A 24,747-nucleotide genomic window follows, 5' to 3' on the forward strand; every position below is an offset into this window, starting at 1 on the left:
GGAATGTAACACCAATGCATGGACACCCATCACCAAAGCATGTCCAGTAGAGAGACTCACTCATGCCCCAAAATCACCAATCACACAAGGGCCACGGCAATAATGCAAGCACAGGAGTAAAGGGTAACTTACCCATTGCACAAGATGGCACACACAGATACAATAACTATGCATTTACACCCCAACAGGACCCCTACCCAACATCCCGGACAGGAGGTGCCAGACATATCCAGTCCCCCCACAGAAGAGGCCCAAAGTGATGACAGCAGCTCTGCACGCCTGGATCAAGATCACCAGCCCCGCCCATCAGGGATCTGGAGACAGTCGGGTCGCCTGCCACTGTCACAAGCCACCACAGAGCTTCCCCCCTCAGGAAACACCAGCACAGCACCCACCCAGCAGGCCCATCCCTCTGTCCCCAGGACACGTCAATCAGCAGTGTGTCCGCTACTACAGGGAACCCAGGCAAACCCACTAACACAGGACGATCAGGGACCTGGGGTCAGTGGGCACACAGTTCAGGGGACAGAGGCACAGGTTAACAGGAAAGCTGGGAGGACTGCTGTGCGACAGGGGGAGGACAGGCCCAGGGAACCCACTCTCCAAAATCATGGGAGCTGACCACCATTCCCAGGAGACCATGGGCATGGTACTGGCCAAGTTTCAGGAGACCCAGCGGCTGCCTGGGGAGACTACCTGGGGATCAGGGAGGACTTGAAGTCCATCAACACCACCCTGGTCACCATTGCAGGGGTGCTGGCAGACCTTGTCAACACCATGAGGGACACAGTGGCCCACCAACGGGCCCCTGACACTAGCCTGGACGATGAACAGCCCTCCACCTCCGCCGGCGCTAGTGGATAGGAGGCACCGGCACAGGAACAACACAACACCAGCACCCCACCCCCTGCAGAAGGAGAACCACCCCGCAAACGGTCCCTGAGATCCAGGAACAAGACCCCCGCCAGGAAATAAGACCCCCCTGAATGTCACCCTTCTGTCATACTTTGACATCCTGTCTACCTTAAACTGCCATTGCTCCACTTCCTATGCCCCATTGGACAATGCACCTGTGAAACAAATAGACTGGACTCTGCCATGAACATTCCTCCACCATCACCCCAGCCCATTTCAGACCCCCCTCACCTTATTTGCACAAAAATAAACACCCTTGAATCACTTAACAATCTGGAGTCAGTCTGTGCTTTCACTGATGTGTAATAACAAAATCTCAGGAATATAGCAATGTCAATGTACTTGTTCACATACCAATGTTACACAGAAGTAGGCCAGCAGTAAACAGAGCAGAGGGCACAAAGTGGGACTCAGATCTGTGAAATGGAAAGGCAAAGTAACAAGTCAGGGTCCATACACTGAGTGAAAGTGACAGACTTATGCTAGCTCCAACAATAGGATGAGATGTGGGAAGCAGTTACATCTTCTTACTTGTGTCTCACTGGAAGTATTGCATGATGATGTTGTTTCGGTTGCCGACATCTTCTTCTTCTGCCTCCTCTTCTTCACTGTCCACAGGCTCCACAGCTGCCACAAGACCACCATCTGGCCCATCCTCCTGCAGAAAAGGCACCTGGCATCGCAAAGCCAGGTTGTGCAACTTACAGCAGGCCACAATGATCTGGCACACCTTCTTCAGTGAGTAGTATAGGGATTCACCAGTCAGATGGAGGCACCGGAATCTGGCCTTCAGGAGGCCGAAGGTGCGTTCTATAATCCTCCTAGTTCGCCCATGTGCCTCATTGTATCGTTCCTCTGCCCTTGTCCTGGGATTCCTCACTGGGGTCAGTAGCCATGACAGGTTGGGGTAACCAGAGTCACCTGCAAATATAGAGGGACAACTGTTAGACACACACTAACCCTTAGGGACAACACCATACCCAGCCACCTATGTCAACTGTATTTGGACCTTGGGCTCACCTATTAGCCACACCCGGTGCCTCTGGAGTTGCCCCATCACATAAGGGATGCTGCTATTCCTCAAAATGTAAGCGTCATACACTGAGCCAGGATACTTGGCATTCACATGGGAGATGTTCTGGTCTGCCAAACATCCATGCCATGTGGCTCCCTGAAATGACGGCTGCCTGACCTGTAAGGTGGGACAAGGGGAAATGAGCTAACTGCGCTGGCGTTGTACACCATTGCGGTGGGCGGTCAGAGACCGCTGCACAATTCAGCATTGGTTAACATTGGGCCCTATGGGTTCCAGGAGCCAATGACGATGCACGCCGGCGGTGACGGTATGCACCACCATGGACGTGACCGCCATTTTCTATCTGTTCCCTCACTTGATACCTGATCTTCAACAGGAGAGGACCTACACTGCAAGTGCTGCTGTGACCTGTGTCTGGAAGCGACAATGGCTACAGTGTCTGGGGAAAGGCCCCTGCCTTCACTTCGGAGGAGTTGGAGAAACTAGTGGATGGGGTCCTCCCCCAGTACACGCAACTGTACGGTCCTCCAGACAAACAGGTGAGTACACTCTGAGCATGGTGGATGGCACCAGAGTGTATGGAGTTTCGTGGATGGTAGAGGGTGGGGTGGCGGACAGGCCTGCATGTCAGGATTGTGTGTGTATGTATGTCTGGGCCAGGGTGGGAGCTGTTTGGCAATGCGTGAGATGAAATGTACGGGATAGAATCATCAATTTTTAACTCCCTTTTCCTCTAGGTCAGCGCCCACCAGAAGAAGGCTATTTGGCGTGCTATCACCAAGGACGTCCGGACCCTGGGGGTCTACCATAGACGAAGCACCCACTGCCGTAAAATATGGGAGGACCTGCGCCACTGGAGCAAGAAGATGGCGGAGGCCCAGCTGGGGATGGCCTCCCAACGTGGAAGGGGTGCCCATCGCACCATGATCCCCCTGATGTACCGGATCCTGGCGGTGGCCTATCTGGAGTTTGATGGGCGCTTGAGGACATCACAGCAGCCACAAGAGGGTGAGTACACTCTCCTTCAGCTGACCCAGCACGCATTACAAGGTGTCTGGATGGTCGAAGTGGGCTGTGGGTTCCCCTAGACCAGGGCGAACTTGGTAGGCTAGGTCCCTTGCTGGGCAGGCTCTGTGGCACCCCAACCCCACTACTGGTAATAGCCATCTACACCTAGTCAGGCTCCTGTGACTTCCAGGTGTGCAGCAATTGGGCCTAGGCCTCGTCCCCCATGGGCATGTGAATTTGCTAGGAACTGTTAGTGCATGGTTTAGTGCATAGGGCTGCTCCCTGTGTGTTGTGTCCGCCAACGGTAGTGGTGTTGCATGCACTGACCATGTGTATCCTCTGTCTTCCCCCCCCCTTTTTGTTTTGTCTCCCTGTTCTTGCGTGCATTAGCATCATCAGGCGGAGGAGCTTTGGCACCGGAGCAGGAGGGAGCTGCAACCCACATGGCCCTGGAGGGTGAAGCAACGGCGTCTGAAGCCACCAGTGGGACGGAGGGCGAGGGGAGCTCTACGAAGGGGACAGGAGCATACACCAGCGACAGCGACTCCTCCTCTGATGGGAGCTCCCTTGCGGTGGCGGGCACCTCTGACCAACCAGCACCGCCCTCCCAGCAGCCCGTCAGTGTGTGTCCATTGCCTGCTCACCCAGGAGGGTGGGCATCTCCTTCGCCCCAGGCACCTCAGGCCCTGCCCCAGTCAGCCCTGCTGCCCTCAGTGAGGAGGTTATTGACCTCCTGAGATCCCTCACTGTTGGGCAATCTACCATTTTGAATGCCATCCAGGGTGTTGAGAGGCATTTGCAACAAACAAATGCATACCTGGAGGGCATTCATTCTGGGCAGGCGGCCCAACAGAGAGCATTTCAGGATCTGGCCTCAGCACTGATGGCAGCCATTGTCCCTGTGTCCAGCCTCCTCCCTCCAACTTCCTCTACCCAGACCCAATCCCCTGTACCTATCCCAAGCACACCATCAGACCAGCATGCACACACATCAACACACAAGGGAAGCTCAGGCAAACATAAGCACCACACATCCCACAGGCACTCACGCAAGCATCATACACATGCAGACATACCAACAGCCACTGCCTCCACTGTGTCCCCCTCCTCCTCGTCTGCCTCCTCCCTCCCAGTCTCGTCTCCACTCACACCTGCATGCACTACATCTTCAGCCACTACCCCTATCACCAGCACACCCACCACCACACCCCGCTCACGTGCAATCACCACCCCCACTGCCATTCACACATCTCCAGTGTCCTCTCCCAGTGTGTCTGTGAGCCCTCCTCCCAAAGTACACAAAGGCAGGCACCCACCCACCCAACAGCCATCCACCTCACAACAGCCTCCGACCCATGCACCTTCACCCAAATTCAGCAAACGTACACCTCCTACAACCACTACCTCTTCCTCCACTCTCAAACCCCCTCCATCTTCCCGTCCTAGGGTGTCTAAAAAACTTTTCCTCGCTAACTTTGACCTCTTACCTACACCTCCCCCCGTCCTTCCCCTAAGGCCAGGCTTTCAAGACCCAGCCCAACACCTCAGCCCCCAAATCCCCAGGCACAGTGGTGCCAGCAACTGCAGGGTCATCGAGTGCGCCACCCATCAGGGCTGCCAGTGTGCCCCCTTGCGAGGCCAAGGACATTCCGCCCCCTGCCACGGTGAAGAAGGTGCCCACATCCCGGAGGGAGAAGCCGCACCTACCAGCCACCAAGGGCTCCGGCAAAACAAAAGGGGACAGTGGCAAGACACCTGCGGCACCATCAAAGGTGGAGAAGGGACAAAAGCAGAGGAGCAGGTCAGGACAGGGCGTGGTGGCACCGACTGAGGGACTAGTGTCACCCCTTCAGTCCACGACTACACCAACCTGTACGGCGGCGAACACCGCAACCTGCCCCGACACCAGCACCGCCACCTGCACCGCCACCTGCACAGCCACCTGCACCGCCACCTGCACGTCTGCTCCCTCAGTAACAGTCCCCAGCATCCTCCCCAGTGGGCAGCAGACCGAGGCTGCAGGAGACGTCCTGCTGTGTCCCTAAACCGGTGCTGACACATGCACCACCGCCAGCACCGCCACCACAGACACCGCCGCAAGCCCCGCCACCAGCCCCGCCACCAGCCCTGCGACGTGCTCGGACAGTGGCACTACAGATGACATGGCTACCATCACCAGTGGGCAGCCGCCAGAGGCTGGAGGAGACTTCCTGGACCCTGCCCAGCTTCCATGAGGCATGACGTTCATCACTGTTTGCACCTGCAGGTAGCAGGCGAAGCCGCAGCAGGGTGGGGTATATCTCTGCCTCCATGGCGTATCATGCTACCTGTTCCTAGGCAATCTTGTGGCACACCCAGGTGAGGGAATGGGACCGGCCACACTGCATGTGGAGCACTCTGGGAACAAGGCCCCCTCCAGAACCAGTGGAGAATCACGTCCACTACCTCAGTCCTTGGCAGGATGAAGCACTCTGGGCACAAGGCCCCCTCCAGAACCAGTGGAGAATCACATCCACTACCTCAGTCCTTGGCAGGATGAAGCACTCTGGGCACAAGGCCCCCTCCAGAACCAGTGGAGACTGTTATCCACTTGAGAGACTGTGGCTTTGCACTCCCCAGGATAAAGCAGTGGGCAAACCACCCACTGGAGTGACTTGAGAGACTGTGGCTTTGCACTCCCCAGGATAAAGCAGTGGGCAAACCACCCACTGGAAAGACTTGAGAGACTGTGGCTTTGCACTCCCCAGGATAAAGCAGTGGGCAAACCACCCACTGGAGTGAATTGAGAGACTGTGGCTTTGCACTCCCCAGGATACAGCAATGGGCATGGAGCCCCCTCGAGGAGCAGTGGCGTCGTGCGTTCATCCGTCTGAGGTGCCCCCCCTCCCCTTCCCCCTGAGGTGCCTCTTTCATTTCGATCTGATGCCCCTGCAGTGTTCTCTCCGTTTCGAGTCAGGTATCTTGTGTGGACTTGGCCCATGCATTTTGGGACCACTGGTCCACGGACAATGATTGGTACACTGTCCGGACTTCTGTAGTTGGTGTACATATTTGTATATACTGATTTTTGAACTTTCACTATCTGATTTTTCATGATTACAATCGTTACAATCATTTCCTTTTGTCCTTGCGTTATTCCAGGGGGTGGGGAGGTGTATTTGTAATGCTGCTGCATATATTTGTGGGTGAGGGTGGGGGTATTGCGTGTTGCGTGTTGCGTGTGTGTGTCACTCTCTTTATCCTCCCCCCCTCCCCTGTGTTGTAGGTGCAGTACTCACTGTGGTCGTCGACGGCGTCTGTCCTGCTCCTGATAGAGCCGGAGGAAGACCAGCATGGGCAGTACGTGTGACTCGGGCTCCATGGCGACCTGGTTCCTCTTTGGGTGTTGAGAGGTGAGTGGTTTCCCTTCTGCGTACTATATCCGCCGTGCTTTTGATAGCGTTGGATCCGCCCCGGAAAAGGTGGCGGATAGGCGTTTTGGAATACAGTGGGCGGTACTTTGTCCTCCGCCTGTCTGTTGGCGGTGACCGCCAAGCTGTTTGTTTGTACCGACGTGGCAGTCGGAGTGTTAAAGTGGCTGTCTATGTTGGCGGTTTCCGCCATGGTTATGATTCCATTTTTTTTCCGCTGTTCTGTTGGCAGTATTGCCGCTGCTTTACCACCGTCCGCCAGGGTTGTAATGAGGGTCTAAGTCCCCAGCTTTCAGTAATGACTAAGTAGTGGGGGGTGCCTGGATTCCAATAATGATTCAGTGGGGGTCCTTGGGTTCCAGTATTGATAAAAGGGGTCCACAGAAGTCAAAAGGTTGCGAACCCCTGACATAAGGCATTTTTGGCATTGCTTTCACTTCAGTGCCAGAAAATTGATCTGCACCTAGTTTGCGCTGCTTTTCATCACAAAGCATCTTTAGACATTGCACAAGTATTCTTTCAAAGGAAAAAGAAATATTGCCAGGGGATCGCAGAGTGTGGTGAGAGGGGACAACCAATAATGCTGGATTGTTTATAGTTGAGACTCAAGAGGTTATACAGAGAGGGTCAGAGCAGGAACCTTACTCCCAGTCCCAGTAACGTTATGAAACAAAGAAATAGACAGCTAAAGAGATAACTGATAAAAAATAAACATTAAATATGAGAAATATGAGGGATGAACAAGACCCGAAGCTATCATATTCCGTGCCTCTGTTTCTGCGTAGCAGCAGATTCCATACCGACAATACTTCCAATATAAACACCCACAAAATTACTTTCTTCATCAAGATCAAATTATAGTCAAAAACCAAGCCTGAAAATCCAGAGCTTTCAACTGCAGATTCTAGCCTCTGTGGAGTAATTTCCTGACAGTACAAGATCTGTTATCAATCATTTTCTCTCATGAATGGCACAACTAGAAATTCTTTTTTGTCATTTTTCTAACTTTTAGGGCATCTTTGCAACATGAATTGTTACTGTATACAGACAAATTAAGTTGGCCTCCGATGGCCAATTTCTCATCCATTAAAAGTGATATGATTTCTGTGGGGCAAAACGGTCACTTGGATTATTTTTTATCGTATGTAATTCAGGTGGGAAAGTTGTTTTGTCTGTGATTTTTTTTTTATGAAAGTGCCAGGTGCTTTTTGCAATTCTCACTTTTCTCATCTTGATTTGTATTGTTTTCTTGGGTGTTGAGAATTGGGACATTGGTAGTGGAGGCTTGAATAACTAGTAAGGGGATGCGCCCTTAAATTCCAATTATATCTCAACATATATATTGAAGATTTGCAATATGCTACTTGTGAAAGTAAAAGACTGAGCACCTGTGTAAAGTGTGGTAAATGTGCTTTGAGTCAACGGCTGGGATCAGCTCTTTCGAAGAAGAATGACAAACTCATATGTGTGTACCACCTAAACGCCAGAGCCTGGTATTATCACATGTTGCTGAAATCGAGCAACACGATGCTTGTCATAGCTCACATTAAATGTGGAAGAAACGCTATATACTGACCAGTTTTGAAATAGCTACCACAGTTAATGGTTGGTTTACTAAGGAACAATAGACTCTATCCATAGTCCATTGGTGTCTGGTATTTTTCTCTGATCGTTGGTGTGTGCTGTTTCGGATTAAGCAGTGAATTATCATTTTGGACAGGTCATAGTGTGAGGTGTTCGCACTAATGTGTGCTGACTGAATTGCATTACAACATATGGTAAAATGTTAGGGCCATGGTAAAAGAGACAGTGATGTATATTGAAAATCTTTTTCCAATTTTTCTAAAACCGAGCTGTGTCTTGATTGGCAGCCATGTGTTTTGATATAGGGCTCACAGGTTCTTAATCGACTGTCCAGCTGGCCACTTTCTGTCTCTCAAGCCTCTCTGTCTTTACTAACATCAGAGTTAGCTGATCTCCTGAACAACCTCAAACCTACTTCTCCCTTCGACCCTCGTTTCAGCTCACACAGTTGTGGAGATGAGAAGTAGCTGACTTTTTTGGCGCCTTTAGGCTGAGGCAGCAGCTGTGGCTCTTGCAGACCCCAGCTCAGCTTCAGACCAGTAGCTCAGGCCATGGCTTCACGGGGGTCTCAGACCCTCGGGCTCAGTAATATGGGAGGGCGCAGTAATATGGCTCCATCCAGGGAAAGTGTTCATCTGCGAACACTCTAGAAATGACAGAAGTCAGTTCTAGCCATAAAAGAAGCAAATAAAATCCTTCACTTTTTTTCGAAAGCACCAGCCTACACACGCTGCAAGACCACACCAATGGCAGAAGCGCGCTACACAAGCGATGAGTAGCAACAATAACAAAATGTGGTTTCAACATGTTTATCCATAAAATCAGTTTGTAAGCATCTTTCCACATGTAGCAATCATCTGCCCAAAGACTTCTTTCATCACAATAAGTAAATGCCTCAAACAAATCAAGCGTAGTTTCAAAGTCTGCAATAATCTGTGTATTCTTTGTATGCATTTCAGTGGATTGTGTCAATTACTGTACCCCAACCGTGCGGCCTGGTTTGCTTACCCTTCATGGTCAGTGATTAGCTTGGGTAAGTGATTGAAACCATGGCAAATTCGAAGGTCTTTTTAAAAAAAAATGTATGCATATCTTCAAATGATTACCATTTATGAGATTACCGTGAAGTCTGCTCTGTAATTTAATTTTAAGGCGCATTCATAAATCCTTTTTTTCTCCTGGAAGAATAGCCACATTCCCACATCTGGGGTATCAGAGGCAGCAGCCATTTTGTCACAAATTTCTTGTAGAAGCGATAAACCTATTGGTAAACCAGTAACATTATGTCTTATACCTAATGTCAATTTATGCTATGTTATGTGCTATGTCATTAATATTTGTTACACTCGCTTACACCTTTGAGGGTATCCTGGCACTGAGAAATGGAGTCTCAACTCAGTTTTGGACATAGAAATCATAAAAATGTAATACAAATGATGTATATTTATCTTCTTATTGCCTTGTTTGTTTTCCATCAACAGGTGATCAAGGTGAGAAAGGGAATTCTGGAGAAACCGGAAAACCTGGAAAAGAAGGACCCATTGGCTCAAAAGGTAGGCACACCAGCAACTTGTGTCTCGGAGATTAGCTAGAGCATTTGCAGTTGTCTTGGTAAATGTGGTGGGATTATTTGCAATAATTAATGATTACTACGCGTGTGCAACAGGAATTCAAATCCCATAAATCAATTAGGAAGCCTGTAATTATGCTACATAATGTCCACCCCTTGTTGTGTAATTTAGAAATTCTGTTGTGAATTGCCACATTCATAATGTAAACAATTTTGTGCCATATTGGATATTCAGTTATTTTGTTATTGTTGTTGGTTACATATGTAGTGTTCCTTTGTAAGGTCAGATATTAACAAAATTATGTTGATAAATATAATTTACATGAGAATCCACCATGGTGCATGCTTAAAATGATTACTCAGTGCATATTCCTTTACTAATGATTAAAGGAAGAATGAATACACTGCCATTAGAAGGAAATAGGTCAAAAGAAATTTCATAAGGCAGGTCTCCAAATCCAAAATCCACCCTAATATCATTATCATCTAGCGAATTTATGCCCTGGAAGGAATACACAGTGACATTTTGGAGATGCATGTTTTCCTTGACCATGAAATGTAGACATGCCTATCCAAAGGAGAGAAAGGCGAGCAAAAGCTCAAGGGACCAAGGAAGCATGGTATAGGAGCATGCATTTGTGGTGGCAATAGTATCACCTTTCACATTTTCTTAGTGGAAGCTTCGATGAATATGGCTTTATGAATACTTTAGTTTAAAGCAGCACTTTAGTGAAAAAACCTCCAGTGTGGAAACAATTTCGAACCAATACCTCCACGATGCTTACTTGGCAGGCTGTAGTGATAAAGCCATGAAATATTGACAAAGGAAGCAATTAGTAATTTTGAAAGGTCTCAATATGATACTTGAGTCACTTGGTTTTCTACCAAATGGAAGCTTGAGTAATAAGAAACGACAGAACTGCAAGCTGGAGGGGGGTTTGCACAGACACACAATAGTACACTTTTGTGTGTGCATTTGTTTGCTTCTTTAAATGTTTGTGCACATTAGAGCCAGACTTAATTACTTTTGAGCATTCAAATGTACCACGTTCAATGTTTATATTTAATTATGATGTAGGGAAAAATTGCTAAAATGTATGTATAAAATCAATTTAATTGATTTAAATAATGTAATTATTGTTAATAAAAAATGAAAGGTAACTTTTTTATGAAAAAGGCTATTAACATTTTTAATTAAATACTTTTTTATTTGCACACAATTTTTACATTAATCTAAATCTATATATTTTTTTTTTTTAAGGGAAAATATAATAATTTATGTTAACATTAGCTAATAGGAGATGTATTTTAATTCCCCGCCCACATTATTTTTTATGGGAGGGTGCTGCAGTGCCAGTGGTTGGCCATGTGTGGTGCTGAACTTACTCCAGGTCTGAGCTGCAGTATATTTACTACTGCTATGGAACCTTTTTGACTGTAGTAGTTTTAGCATTGTTTGGCCCTCCAGGAGTAGCTATGTCAAGTAAGGTTTTTCAGGGTGTCAGTAAATTAGTGACTTGGTGATTATACCCTGTGAGGGGAGTGCTTGTGTGAAGAAGAGAGATGGGGAGTGTGGTTTGCAGACTTGAGGCCCTGGCCACAAACGTACATTTACACATATTGTAAACGTTTATGTCCCCCCTATGGAATGGAGCCCAATTTACAAGTGTAAAGTCACCACTTGTAACTTTTCACAAGTAGGAGGAGATTGCCCTATAGTACAGTATAGGGAAAAGTAAAAAAGTATGTTTTTAATCTAAAATAATTGTTCAAATAGTTGTATGTTAAATATTAATGTACATCATTGTTCTCTGTTTATTTTAAATGCAACAAAAGAATAAAACAAATGGCAAAGCACAATGAAACTAATTATAAATTAAAAACATACACAAATTAAATGTATTAACTGACATGGAAAATATTTTAATTCTCCTAAATTAAATTGTTTATATTTATTTATTATGTATTAAAGGTGCTAAAAGTTATGTAAATAATTTATTTAAATTAAGGTAATTATTTTTAAATAAAGTTAACTTTAGCATTAAACAATTTTATTAAAATATTTTCCTGTAAAATGTTTTTATTTTTATTTTTTGTATACATTTTTACCATTAAATCAAATTAATATCTTTTAAAGAAAAGTGAAAATAAATTCATTTCTTTCCATACTGGGTGTTATTATAGTCCCTGCCTCCAACACTATCTATGGGAATGTGTTGCAGTACCAGTGGTTCACCATGTGTGGTTTTGAACTTTCCCCAGGTCTGAGCTAGGGTACATTTACTACTTTGTATTAACTTTTTGGCTGCACTACTTATAGAAGTGTAGTTAGTGGATAGAAATATGCTTATTCTTTTGTCAGTGGGTGCATGTCTCTCCCTGTACCCCTCTATAGTCATCTCCCATTTAATAGTAACAATCCAATCATTCAGTCACTCCCCCTGTCCCTTCCACATTTACTTCAAAATTGTATTTGTATGCAGTGGAGGCAGAGCTGCACATGAAAGATAGGAGAGGTGGAGATCTCCGCATGTAGGTTTATAAATAGCGTATTATAGTACAAGTGGTATTACTGCAGTGCTACTAAATATACTACAAAATGTACTTTGTGACTATGCCTCTTTATAATATTTCAGGTAGTTTGATGTCAAAGAGGTAAGTTTGCGTTTCTAATGTGAATCATGCCTATCGCTGGGCAAAACCTTCTGTGGAAAGTCAGTTTTTGCACAATTGTTTTAGTGTAGTGGGGCTGAACTGGAAGATTAGGAAGAAAGCTGTATTGCCTTGTGTCGTGGCTACTGGAAGGGCTGTGGGTTTGATCCACAACAGTATTTTGGTCTATGTCATTATAGGACCACTTTTGGTTGTGGCCCATGTTAAAGGTGCAGGCAGTTATTCATAAGAGGTAGATTCAACAAGGCTACAATATGCAGCCATAGGGTACAACTTAATACAGAGAGGAAAAATGTCAGTCACAGTAGGTGTTAAATGTGGGTATAAGTATAACATTTCAAGACTCCCACAAACTCCTTTAGGAATCTGTGACAGTAGCAGAGTTGGTGTGGAATTCGTAAAATGCATGCTACATTAATGATTTAGCATTTATGCATGTTTAAGTATATGTGCTGCACGTTTACTCATACAAAAATCTAACAGTATAGTGCAATTGCACTTCAAAGCTTTTTATTGTTTTGTCTCCAGGGGCAAAATATGTTCCCCCTGTGGAAGACCTTTTCCTTTCACCCTCACTAATATTTTGAGTGATTTCTTCTCATTACTATACTGTACAAATGTATGCCTTCCATTGTCAGAGCTAAGGGCCTAAAATACAATTTGGTAGACAGACTCGAATCCACTATGGTGGTGAATGATCTCCTCCCACAGCCTGGTTGCTGCCCACCAAAGAATTGTATCTCTAATAAATGTTCCATCTGTATCTCTAATAAATGTTTGCCAAACGTTCTCATGCTAATGGGGCAGGAGCTTTTTGGTGAAAACGTAATGTCAGGCACTGGTTTCATTTGACAGAAACAAACGGCTTTATCTTTCTGACTGTTACACCTGGCATCTTTGGTGTGGTCTCCCCTGTCTTTTGTGCCTCTTCTTCCCATGTTTTCACTGTGTGCTGGACTCAGTTTTTGCTGCTTTTGGTACTCTGGGCACTTTACCACTGCTGACCAGTGCTAAAGTGCAAGTGCTCCCTGTCTAAATTATATCTGTAACTGGCTTTTCCATGATTGGCACATTTGATGTACTAGTAGGTCCCTAGTAAAGTGCACTAGAAGTGCCCATGGCCTGTAAATCAAATGCTACTAATGGGCCTGCAGCACTGGTTGTGTCACCCACATGAGTAGGCCTGTAAACATGGCTTAGACCTGCTATTGCCTGTGTGTGTGCAGTTTTAAACTGCCAATTTGAGCTGGCAAGTGTACACACTTGTCAGGCCTAAACCTTCCATTTTTATACATGTAAGTTACCCCTAAGGTGGTAGGCCCTAGGTAGCCCCATGGGCAGGGTGCAGTGTATGTTAAAGGTGGGACATGTACTGATGTATTTTATATGTCCTAATAGTAAAATACTGCCAAATTCAGTGTTCACTGTTGCAAGGCCTATCTCTCTCATAGGTTAATATGGGTGCTATCTTCAAATAACTTTTAAGTGCAGTTTCCCTTTGGGAGAAGATGGAGATGTGGAGTTTGGGGTCTCTGAACTCACATTTGAAAAATACACCTTTTGTGAAGTTGTTTTTTAAATAGAAAGTGGGCATTTTCTTGCTTAAACCATTCTGTGACTCTGCCTGCTTGTGTATTCCTTGTCTGAGTCAGACTGACAGTTGGGCTGTTTGTGAATCTCTACTAGACAGTGACACAAAGGGAGCTGGAGTGTAGCCTGTATATCCTGATGGGCCATCTGGGCTAGAGTGGAGGGAGGAGTGGCCACTTACACCTGAATGGGCTGTGCCTGCCCTCACACAATGCAGTCTCAAACCCCCTGGTGTGAGTCTGGAGCCAGGCCTGTGCAAGGCAGGATCTTGTGAGCAACAGAGACTTTCCTTTGAAGTTTGCCTACTTCAGGGGTAGAAAGGGGTATAAGTAGTGGACCCAAAATTCCAGATTTTCAGATTATTTCTGGAAACAAGAGGAACCTCTGCCAAAGACAAGAGCTGAAGAGCTGGAGGAGGAGTACTGCCCCTTTGCCTGTGACTGTGCTTTGCTGGGTTGGCCTGGAGTTGCTGTTTCTGCCTGAAAGAGGACAAAGACTGGACTTTGTGGAATATTCCTGCTTGTAAATTGTCTCCAAGGGCTTGGATTGAGCTTGCCTCCTGTTTTAAAGTCTCAGGGCCATCAAATACTTCCTCTGCCAGCAATGGGACTCTCTTCTGAGGCTCCTGCCCTGCCAAGTGGTGCCCTATCCATTTCCTGGGCCTTTGAAAGGTGAAGCTGGTAGGAAAAGGACTGAAATCCACGCACAAGGAGCTATGCGGGGAAAATTTTAACTCAGCACCTACAATTTGGCTGTAAAAACAACGCTCTGCCCACCTGGCAGCTGAAATCGATGCACCACCTGCATTGCGGCTGGAGAAACGACGCAACACCCGCTTGCGACTGCTGAAAATGATGCAAACCCCATACATCGCAGTTTCCCATCGCTGTTTGGCCAGATTTCTCACGCATCATCGCTGGGTGTCAAAGTCATTGTAAACATGCTCGGACCCAAGGTGCCTCGTCAGGAAAACGATGCATGGCCTCACTTGCAAGTGAGAAAATGACGCATCTCTAACTTTTTTGACTCATACTCGCCCGGGTGGCTTTATTTTTTATGCAAACCAGGTACTTTGTGTTCAGGGGTTATCTAAGTGTGTATCTCCATTGCCCTGACTAGAGTGAGGATCCCTGTTTGGACAAAGTGCAAACTGACTGACAACCAGAGACCCCATTTCTAACACTGACATATTGTTCTAAACTATATTGAGCAGGTGACCAGGCCCAGCTCTCTACGTACCTACCTCTGTTGGCCCTTGGCCAGCTCCAGGATCCACATTCTTCCAGGCCTTTTCTCCTCTGCTGCATTCTTCTTCCTCTTCCCACTTCTGTGCCACTCACCTCTTGGTCTCTTTCCCACCATTTTTGCTGCTCCTTCTCTTTCTCCTGTCTTTTTGGTTGCTACTCCTGCCTGTTTCCCACCCTTTTTTCTTACTCTCCACATTATTCTTTTCCCTATTGTTTAATTCTCACCTTGTTCCTTCATTCTTTTTTCTTCTCTTTTTGCTTTTTCTGCTCTAGTTGGGCCTTTTTAGTCTGCTTTTGCTGTTGCGCCTTTCAGCCCTTTCCCGCCTCTCTTTCCTCCTCCTGCTTCCCCCACCCTCACCTTCTCTTTTTTGCCAGCCCCACACACTCCCCCTAGTGCCCCTCCCATCTCCCAGAACCTACTAAATGGCAGCTGCAATGCAGCCAAAGGCCAACCTGTCTGCGCTTATCCGTGCCTGAACCATGCCTAGCACCAGGATTCCTGGTCCAACCGCCACCAATAAATACACTTCGACCACCCTCCGTGCCCTCAATGCTCACATGAACATTGCCACCATGCCGCACCAGACTCTCCGGTGGGACTTTTCACCTACACCCTCTGCCACTTCACCTGACACAACATGCACACCACCACCCCTCTCAGTAACAGCCAGGCCACTAGACGTGCAACACCATCTGCCCACTACCAGCTCGCATGCACCCTCCTCAAAACTTGCTCACTCAGCAAACACGCAACCGAGGTCTAGGACCTTGTAGACACTCTCCCACCTGATGTTGTCTTTCTAACCAAGACCTGTCTCAACCCCGCCTCAGCCTGATATCAGCACCGCCACACCAGCAGGCCTGAGAATCATCCACCGTGACTGCGTTAACAAGTCAGGTGGAGGAATCACAATTATCCACATCAATTGCACCACTGCCACAGATGACACCATCCCAGCAATGGAGTAACTCAACTTCACTATCCAAACAGGTCCAAAATCCATCCATAGAGGAACCCTCATATACCATCCACCATGACCTTAAACCACCTTCTGCAACCTTATCACTGATTTCATCACCCCTCCCTCGCCAATCGTCTCGAAGGACTAAATGTTCCAGGGTGACCTCAACTTCCACTTCTAGAACAAAACTGATCCTAACTCTGCCACCTTGACAGCTTGAACAATATCAGCCTCACCCAACTCGTACAGAACCCCTTACACATCGCTGGATACATGCTCAACCCCATATTCACCTCCAGTGACCACATCAAATACAGCCATACTATCACATTCACATGGACCAACCACTCAATCATCCAGTTCATCATCACGATCCCCATGCCCTCCCCCTGATGCAGCCCAAAACATGAACCAGGACATCCGAAACTTCAACACTTGGATCACTGACTGTGCTAACATTGTCGCCCCCATCAAGAACAAGAAACACAGAACATCCACCAAACAAGCCAGCTTGTACACTGAGGACCTCAATCAATCAATCATGGGATTTGTAAAGCACAGCTTATCACCTTAGAGGGTATCCAGGAGCTGTGGGTGGTTGACTCAAACTGGTAGCTACTCGCCGAAGAGCCAGGTCTTAAGCTTCTTCCTGAAGTTGAGGAGGGCATGGGTGGTACGTAGGCATGGGGGAGGTTGTTCCAGATCTTGGCAGTGAGGTGGGAGAAGGAACCTCAGGACAGCCAAATGCTAATTCAAGCACCTCAGGGGAAGGTGGTGCACCAACAACGGCCCAGACAGAACACCATCTCCATCAGGAAATCCATCCACTCAAGGGCCCTATCCGACCCATGCTCCACCACATCTTCAACCTAGGAGCATCCAGGATCAGCCTCAAACTTTCCACCCTTCTCAACACCTCACAGGGCTCTTCCAGTCTTCCCAAAAGAATGGAATGATGCAGAAATCAAACTACTGCTGAAGAAACCTTCAGCGGAATCCAACAAACACAGCAACTACAGACCCATCTCCATGCTTGCTTTCCCAGACAAAAACATCAACTAACAACTCACCATCTGCGTGGAACAGAATCACCTCCTGGATGACTCCCAATCTGGATTTCATAGCAACCACAGCACTGAGACTACCCTGATCGCGGCCACAGACAACATCTGGGCCCTCCTCGACACAGGAGAGACAGACGCTTTTATCCTACTCAATCTCTCATCAGCCTTTCACACCGTCTCCCACCACATGCTCATTGCCAGACTTCATGACATAGGCATCAAAGGAGCCTCGTTCAGATGGATTACCTCCTTCCTCACCAACAGAACACAATGAGTCCACCTTCCACCCTTGACCTCCAGAACCAAAGCAATCTTCTACGGAGTCCCCCAAGGTTCATTACCCAGTCCCACTCTCTTCAACATCTACATGACTCCCTTGCCAATTTAGTCAGATCCCACGGACTCAACATTATATCCTGCACTGATAACACGTAACTCATCCTCTCTCTTTCTCTGAAAACTCCACTGCCCCCAAAACCAACTTCCACCAGTGCATGACCAGTGCTGCAAATTGGATGAGGAATAACTGCCTCAAGTCAACACAGACAAGACAGAAGTCTTGATCTGCTGCTTTGACAACTCCCCCTGGGACACCTCTTGGTTGCCCAGAGAACTGGAGCCCACTCCAATCCCAGACGAGCACGCTAGGGGTCTTGGTATCATTCTAGACAGCAAACTCAACATGAGGTCCCAAGTCAATCCTGCTTCTTCATCCTGCGCATGCTAAGTAAGATTTGAAGTAGCTTTCTCAACGACTGGACTATTGAAACACCCTCTAGGTGGAAATTGAGGTCCACCTAGTTCAAAGACTACAAACCATCCAGTACCCAGCAGCAAGGCTCCCCCTGGATCTCCCTTGTCGCACCCACATCAACCCCCATCTCAAAAAACACTACTCACCCCCGATTCAGAAGAGATGCCAGTCGAGCTCCTCACTCACATGTTCAAGGCCTTGCACAACTCTGGACCTGCCTACATCAACCACCACCTGAGATTCCACAAACCCTCCAGGCACCTCTGCTCCATCTCCCTTGTGTTGGCAGAGCAGGAGGACGCTCCTTCTCCTAGGTTACAACTGAAGCCTTGAATGGCCTTGGCCTCCCCCTCACTTCAGGACCGCCCCTACTCTATAGAAGTTCTGTAGGATGCTGAAAACCTGGGTCTTCTATTGAGAACCTGGAAACTGTCAGCACCTGAATACCCTCAGTATTGACAAGTTGCACTCTACAAGTCGACTGATTGATGGATTGAAATTAGAGTGCTACATTTTGACTGTGCCTGGGAATTTTTAGGGGATAGTTGTACTGATGGGACATGGGCATTTTATTAAAGGTAACCATGTATGTTTCCACTAGTAATGGCTTGAAGGGGCTTATTTATCTAAAACCCGCAAGATAAACTAACTAGAAACAAAATAGCCAAGTGCCTGACGTTTTTCCCAGCATCATGTGGTGGTCATTAGTGATTAGTCCTGCCTGAGAGGGACTACCATATGTTGCACTGGGGACCTAGGGCCCAACCTAAAGAGCCTGGATCTTCTGATGCTCAGAATGCTAACTAATTCTTGGCTGTCAGAAAAGTGTCTGCTTGCTATTTGTAAATGAGGTCCATGAATCACAGGCATAGTGAAGCCAGACATCAGCCAGTTTACACCCAGTGTCCTTGTTAGAAACTGGATTATTGTTTGTGGTGGGTGACTACTCACCTCAAAGAACAATCACAACTCTTGTAAGAATGAACCCTCAAAGTTACTAAATTAACCTAAGCTCAATTCCCTGGAAGTTATAGCACAGAGCAGACAGGTTTAACTTGGGGAGATATGTTAAGTATTAATGCAGTACCAAACAGTAATAAAGTCAAAATGCCAAACAATAAAAAACCCAAATCAAATTAGAAAAATTGAGTGAAAATAAATAAGTAAATGACAAAAATTCAATTAGGGGAATCAGAGATCTGAATTTTTAAAGTGTTAAGTAATAATAGCACTAAAAAGAGCTAAGCGCCAATAATAGTCTAAGGTCGCAAGAGACCGGGATGTAGGCACGATTTCAGGCCAACCGCAAAAGAGTGTGGGTCAGATATCCCAACCAGGTGTATCCTAGAGTCCAGTCCTTTGCCCTAGATCAAGAGGGAGCAGATCTAGTCCTTCAGGGTTCCTCATTGGCCACAGACAGCAGGGCCAGTTCTTTGTCTGATTTTCTGTAGTTTCAGGAAGTGTTTTGAAGTAGGCATCTGGAGAGGAGTAACCTTACTCAGTTTTGAAGCAGTTCCTGTCTGCCCTACTACTAATATGCTCACAAAGCCTTCTGTCAGGCCATTTTCAAGATTGAGAAAGCCTTCGGCCACACTAAACTTGGGCTCTGAAGGATGAGAGTGTGGGAAGGTGTGTATTGTGATAATCCTTTTGCATTGCAGGTTTACACTTCAACAGTCAGGGTACACAGGGTCGGCCTGAAGCCATGTTTGCACTGCTACCATAGTGGGTGGCACAATATGTGCAGCACTCCACAAATGCCATTTGAGTCTTGGGCCCTTTTGCACTTTTACACCACATGCTCAGAACTTACAGGCAAGTCAAATGTGTCAGTCAGGAATATGGCAATTTAACAATGGTTAAAGGGGGAGCACAGGCACAATACAGCTGGTTAGCAGGAGTTAAGTGCACACAGTTCTAAAGCCAGAAAGGCTCTAGAAAAAAGGCAAAATTTTACTGGCAATGGGCGTTACCAGGCAAATCTTGATTTATACGTTTCACCCAAAAACCACAACTACTGATTTTGTCACCATGGATATTTCACCTTTTAAAAGGAGTCAAAATATGTGGATGAAAAAGGCCTAGTAATTAAGAAAAACATGCGAGGTTGCCAGGTAATGAGGAAAAGCATGCAGAATACAGTGCTGAAACACTGATTGCAGCAGTTATTCCCCATTACCAAGTGCAAAATTCGTAATGGCCCAGTCATCCTTTAAGTACTGATAACCACAGCATCAGCATTTCCAAATACGAATACCAATGCAGTTGTCCGCACATCTAGTATTCATGTCTATAACATTGTAATTCCATATGTGATTTAATAGCACTGCAAAAAGCAAATGTGAGTCTACACCCAGTGCACATTCCACTAGCACACTTAAGTTCTACTTGGTTGCACAAAATGCTTTGTGAATTGAGTTAGAGTGGTACCATGTTCTGTTGGCTTCTTTGCAGAGCAATTAGACCAGTCCTTGGCACAAAGAAATGGCAAATATTGTGTATGTAATTTTTTTTGCATCACTGATGCAGTAAAACTGCTTCAAGTATCATATTTTTGTAATAAAGTTTATCAATCCATAAATACTGAACTGTACAGTTTTTGCAGTTCTCCACATATTTACCATTTATAGGCCTTGAAGTAATTTAATTATGCAGGAGTAATCAGAGTAAATAAGTAATTATGTGTTACTGTTTGATGCAGAATTGCCAATAATTACATGATTATACCTGCTTGATTACGATAGGCAAGGAGATTCCCTGCACAATAGGCCATTGCTTGCTCAGGTGGTTTCCACGTTCGTCCACGACGAAAGGAACTAGCAGATTTCAGGACCTGGCCTACGTGCTGGCTAAGAGGGCTAAGAGGGAAATTGCAATGGCCTGGAAAAATCTGACAGGACCGAGGCTATACCAGTGGAAAAGGGAATTGAAAAAATGGGCTAAATGTGAGAGAGATGTTCTTCAGAGAGGCCAAGAGAGGAATGAGACCACCAGAAATAACGCAAGGATGGGAGGTAGTAAGAGATGCTTTGGAGGAGGAGATCCAGACTGATCTGGTCCCTTGACTGAATGACGGAATAGCAGACTATAAGGACCCAATCGCGCACCACCTATTGACGGACCCTTTTTACTGTTAGGGAACTTGATGCTGCCACACAATAGGAGAGGAACTATGTCTCTAACCCCAACGCACAATGCTCCTCTCGCAATACACCAATGGGCTCACTAAAGGGGAGGGGGAAGTTGGGTTGGATAAGGGAAGGGAAGTTGGGTGAGTTCTTAGGGTCCCAGTTTTCTAAGGACTCGGAAATGTATGGATTGAGTTGGACCACTGTATTGAAACAGCAATGGCTGCTTCATGTTGTATTGTACCATGACTACATGTTAAGTGGATAACTGAAACTGCAATAAAAATATGTTTACAAAAAATACATCCTCACACCATTTTGAATGCTAGAGCGCATTTTGAGCTTAGAAAATAGAGCTAAATGAACAATTACTCTTCTTGTGTAATTTTGTGTAATATTGCAGAATTTTTAGGTAATTCCGTGCAAGTGCACTACCTTGAATTACAATAGTTATGCCCACTCCTAACCATTTACACAGAACAATGTACTGAACACATACAGTTGATGACAGGCAAGATCTGTCCTTAAGGGCAGAGGGGCCCCACAGCCCAGCCTTTTTCCAAAAATCAACCTGAAAGACACTCTTCATATTCAGGTCAGGTATCTATGTGCTCTCCATGCGCTGAAGATGCAGACGCCTGGCTGCCTGAGTTGAGTTTTGCTGGGCTGCAGATTTTACAGCCATGTGAGCGTGACCTCCTCATCCCAGCAAAGCTCTTGGAGGGCCTTCCAGCCAGAGTGAGGGGGGCACTAACTGATAGACTTGGAGCTAGGAGCGTCAGTTTCAAGCCTTGAAGCGCCCAGGGATAGAGTGTCCATCAAGTGATGCTTGTCAGAGAGTGAGGTGGGGTCAGCAGTCTTACTGACTCCTGTCTTCTCTCATTGGCTGACACATAACAAGGTCAGCCAATGAGAGAATGTGGCAGTCCCATTCTTTCAGGAATCACCAAGGCTTCCTTCCTGCCACCAATGATCATCCCTGTGTACTGGTAAAAAAAAATTATTTTGGTGCATGCGTGTACGTGTGTATGTATGAATAATATACGTATATTAATGGGTGTGTGCTGTGAATGGGTGGGTGTGTATGTGATTGTGAATGATGGGTGGATGTGCGCTTGTTTGTGGATGCATGGGTGTGTGATTTTGTATGTAGATGGATGAGTGAATGTATGTTTTTTGCATGTGGGGTTCACCCACTCCCCTGTCTGATCAAATTACCGACTGTTATTGGTTGCTAACTTTGAAACTGGATTACCAGGTTTGAGCCTCTGTGTCGACTCATTATACTGTGATTCACTTAATATTGATTGTCTAAAAAGAAAATGTGTAATGTTATCTGGAGCTTATGTAAAGCACTGTAATGTCCTTGGGCCAAGTTTGCACTACATAAAACTGCAAAAAACATAAAAAGAGAATATATATTTGTAGCATATGCATTGATAGTGAGATCTGAGCACACATAGGCCCCAATTGCAAATGTAATTTTGCACAGAGATAAGAATTCTAAATTTGGTGCCAATTATCACTCCCAGCTGTTTTCCCCCTATAGATTTCAGCAGGCTATACCTACTGAAATGTGTCAGGAGAAATGGTCTGCAAAATATATGGAGTTTGGTACACTACATGCCGATTCTGAATGCTATGACTCTTTTTCAAGGTGAAAAGTGTCAATAACATGCATTTACCACACCTGGGAAACACCTCCCCCAGGGATAATGGTATTTATCGGTTGCTGTGAATACTCCACACTATTTTGCTCAACTTGGACTCAGGGCCTAAGGGCCTGATTTTGATTGGGGGAGACCGGTTACTCTCTCACAATGGTGACAGATAGCCTATCTGCCGAAACATAAATCCCATATGATATAATGGGTTTTATATTTAGGAGGTCTGGCTATCCGTCACCCATGGATGTCAAATCACCAAAATGCCAGAGGTAGCGGAAGTGACATCACGCACCCTTTGACCTCCACTTTCACTCACAGATACATACTTACGCATACACACACATTCACACTAACACACACACACTCTCGCATAAGCACACTTTCACCCCCAAGCACGCACAAAATATATATTTTAAAGCATTTTTACTTAACTCAACTGCCATGGGAGTGCAAATTCACATTTTTACTATGCTAATAGTGAATAATATTTTATTATGCACTATTAATGTGATAAAAAATTGATAGAAAACAAAGAGAGTGGAGCCCCAACTGACAGCCATAAGGACGAGATGCCACTGTGTTCCTGGCACTGATTTTGTCTCAAGGCAGGGGTCGCAAAGGTAGTGCCAGCTGTCGCAAAGGGCAGGCCAGGGGTCACAGCTGCGACCCCTGCCGACCCCTAAATGACGTCCATGCCGTCACCATTCGACGAGTAGCCCATCCGCCGAAATCGAAATAAGGCGAAGTATGCGAAGCTGTGTTTTTTAACTCAGGAGCTGTGCACATTTTGCTCAAAATCTTAAAAAATAAGTAACTATCGCACAATGGCGCTTGAGCTTTTATATGGAAGTCAGATATTTCACAAAAAATGCGAACTTCCTATTTTCACGAAGTCAAGAGGAAAATGTAGTGAGGTTTCACAGTAAACTCATAAGAAAATTGCACATCTATTTTTCAGTGAGACACAAATCAAATCAAATCAAATCAAATCATTAACATTTATAAAGCGCGCTACTCACCCGTGCGGGTCTCAAGGCGCTAGGGGGGAAAGGGGAGGTTATCGCTGCTCGAACAGCCAAGTCTTTAGGAGTCTCCGGAAAGCGGAGTGGTCCTGGGTGGTCCTGAGGCTGGTGGGGAGGGAGTTCCAGGTCTTGGCCGCCAGGAAGGAGAAAGATCTCCCACCCGCCGTGGAGCGGCGGGTGCGAGGGACGGCAGCAAGTGCGAGGCCAGCGGAGCGGAGGGGGCGGGTGGGGACGTAGAAGCTGAGGCGTCTGTTGAGGTATTCCGGTCCCTTGTTGTGGAGGGCTTTGTGTGCGTGGGTGAGAAGACGGAAGGTGATCCTTTTGCTGACTGGGAGCCAATGCAGGTGTCTCAGGTGTGCGGAGATGTGGCTGTTGCGGGGTACGTCGAGGATGAGGCGGGCCGAGGCGTTTTGGATGCGTTGCAGGCGGTTTTGGAGTTTGGCTGTGGTCCCGGCGTAGAGGGTGTTGCCGTAGTCCAGGCGGCTCGTGACGAGGGCGTGGGTCACGGTTTTTCTGGTGTCGGCGGGGATCCAGCGGAAGATCTTACGGAGCATGCGGAGAGTGAGGAAGCAGGCGGAGGACACGGCGTTGACTTGCTTTGTCATGGTGAGAAGAGGGTCCAAGATGAAGCCGAGGTTGCGGGCGTGGTCTGCGGGGGTCGGTGCGGTGCCGAGGGCCGTGGGCCACCAGGAGTCGTCCCAGGCGGACGGGGTGTTGCCGAGGATGAGGACTTCAGTTTTTTCAGAGTTCAGCTTTAGGCGGCTGAGCCTCATCCAATCTGCGACGTCCTTCATACCCTCTTGTAGGTTGGTCTTGGCGCTGGCGGGGTCCTTGGTGAGGGAGAGTACAAGTTGGGTGTCGTCGGCGTAGGAGGTGATGATGATGTCGTGCTTGCGTACGATGTCGGCGAGGGGGCTCATGTAGACATTGAAGAGTGTCGGGCTGAGCGATGAGCCTTGAGGTACGCCGCAGATGATCTTGGTGGGTTCTGAGCGAAACGGAGGGAGGTAAACTCTTTGGGAGCGGTTAGCGAGGAAGGAGGCGATCCAGTCCAGGGCCTGGCCTTGGATCCCGGTGGAGCGTAGGCGGGTGATTAGGGTGCGGTGACAGACGGTGT

The 24,747-nt window shown here is 46.8% G+C and overlaps 1 protein-coding gene across 1 annotated transcript in view; it reads left to right on the forward strand.

Moving 5' to 3' along the window:
- The window catches only part of COLEC10 (collectin subfamily member 10), a 361,952-nt gene that overhangs the window by 102,665 nt on the left and 234,540 nt on the right, over positions 1–24,747 (forward strand). Inside the window, exon 2 of the mRNA XM_069220654.1 lies at positions 9,435–9,506. Coding sequence (XP_069076755.1) covers positions 9,435–9,506 — 72 coding nt within the window. The remainder of the gene's footprint in view (positions 1–9,434; positions 9,507–24,747) is intronic.

Source organism: Pleurodeles waltl, chromosome 2_2, assembly GCF_031143425.1.
Source record: "Pleurodeles waltl isolate 20211129_DDA chromosome 2_2, aPleWal1.hap1.20221129, whole genome shotgun sequence".
In the NCBI taxonomy this organism is placed as follows: domain Eukaryota; kingdom Metazoa; phylum Chordata; class Amphibia; order Caudata; family Salamandridae; genus Pleurodeles; species Pleurodeles waltl.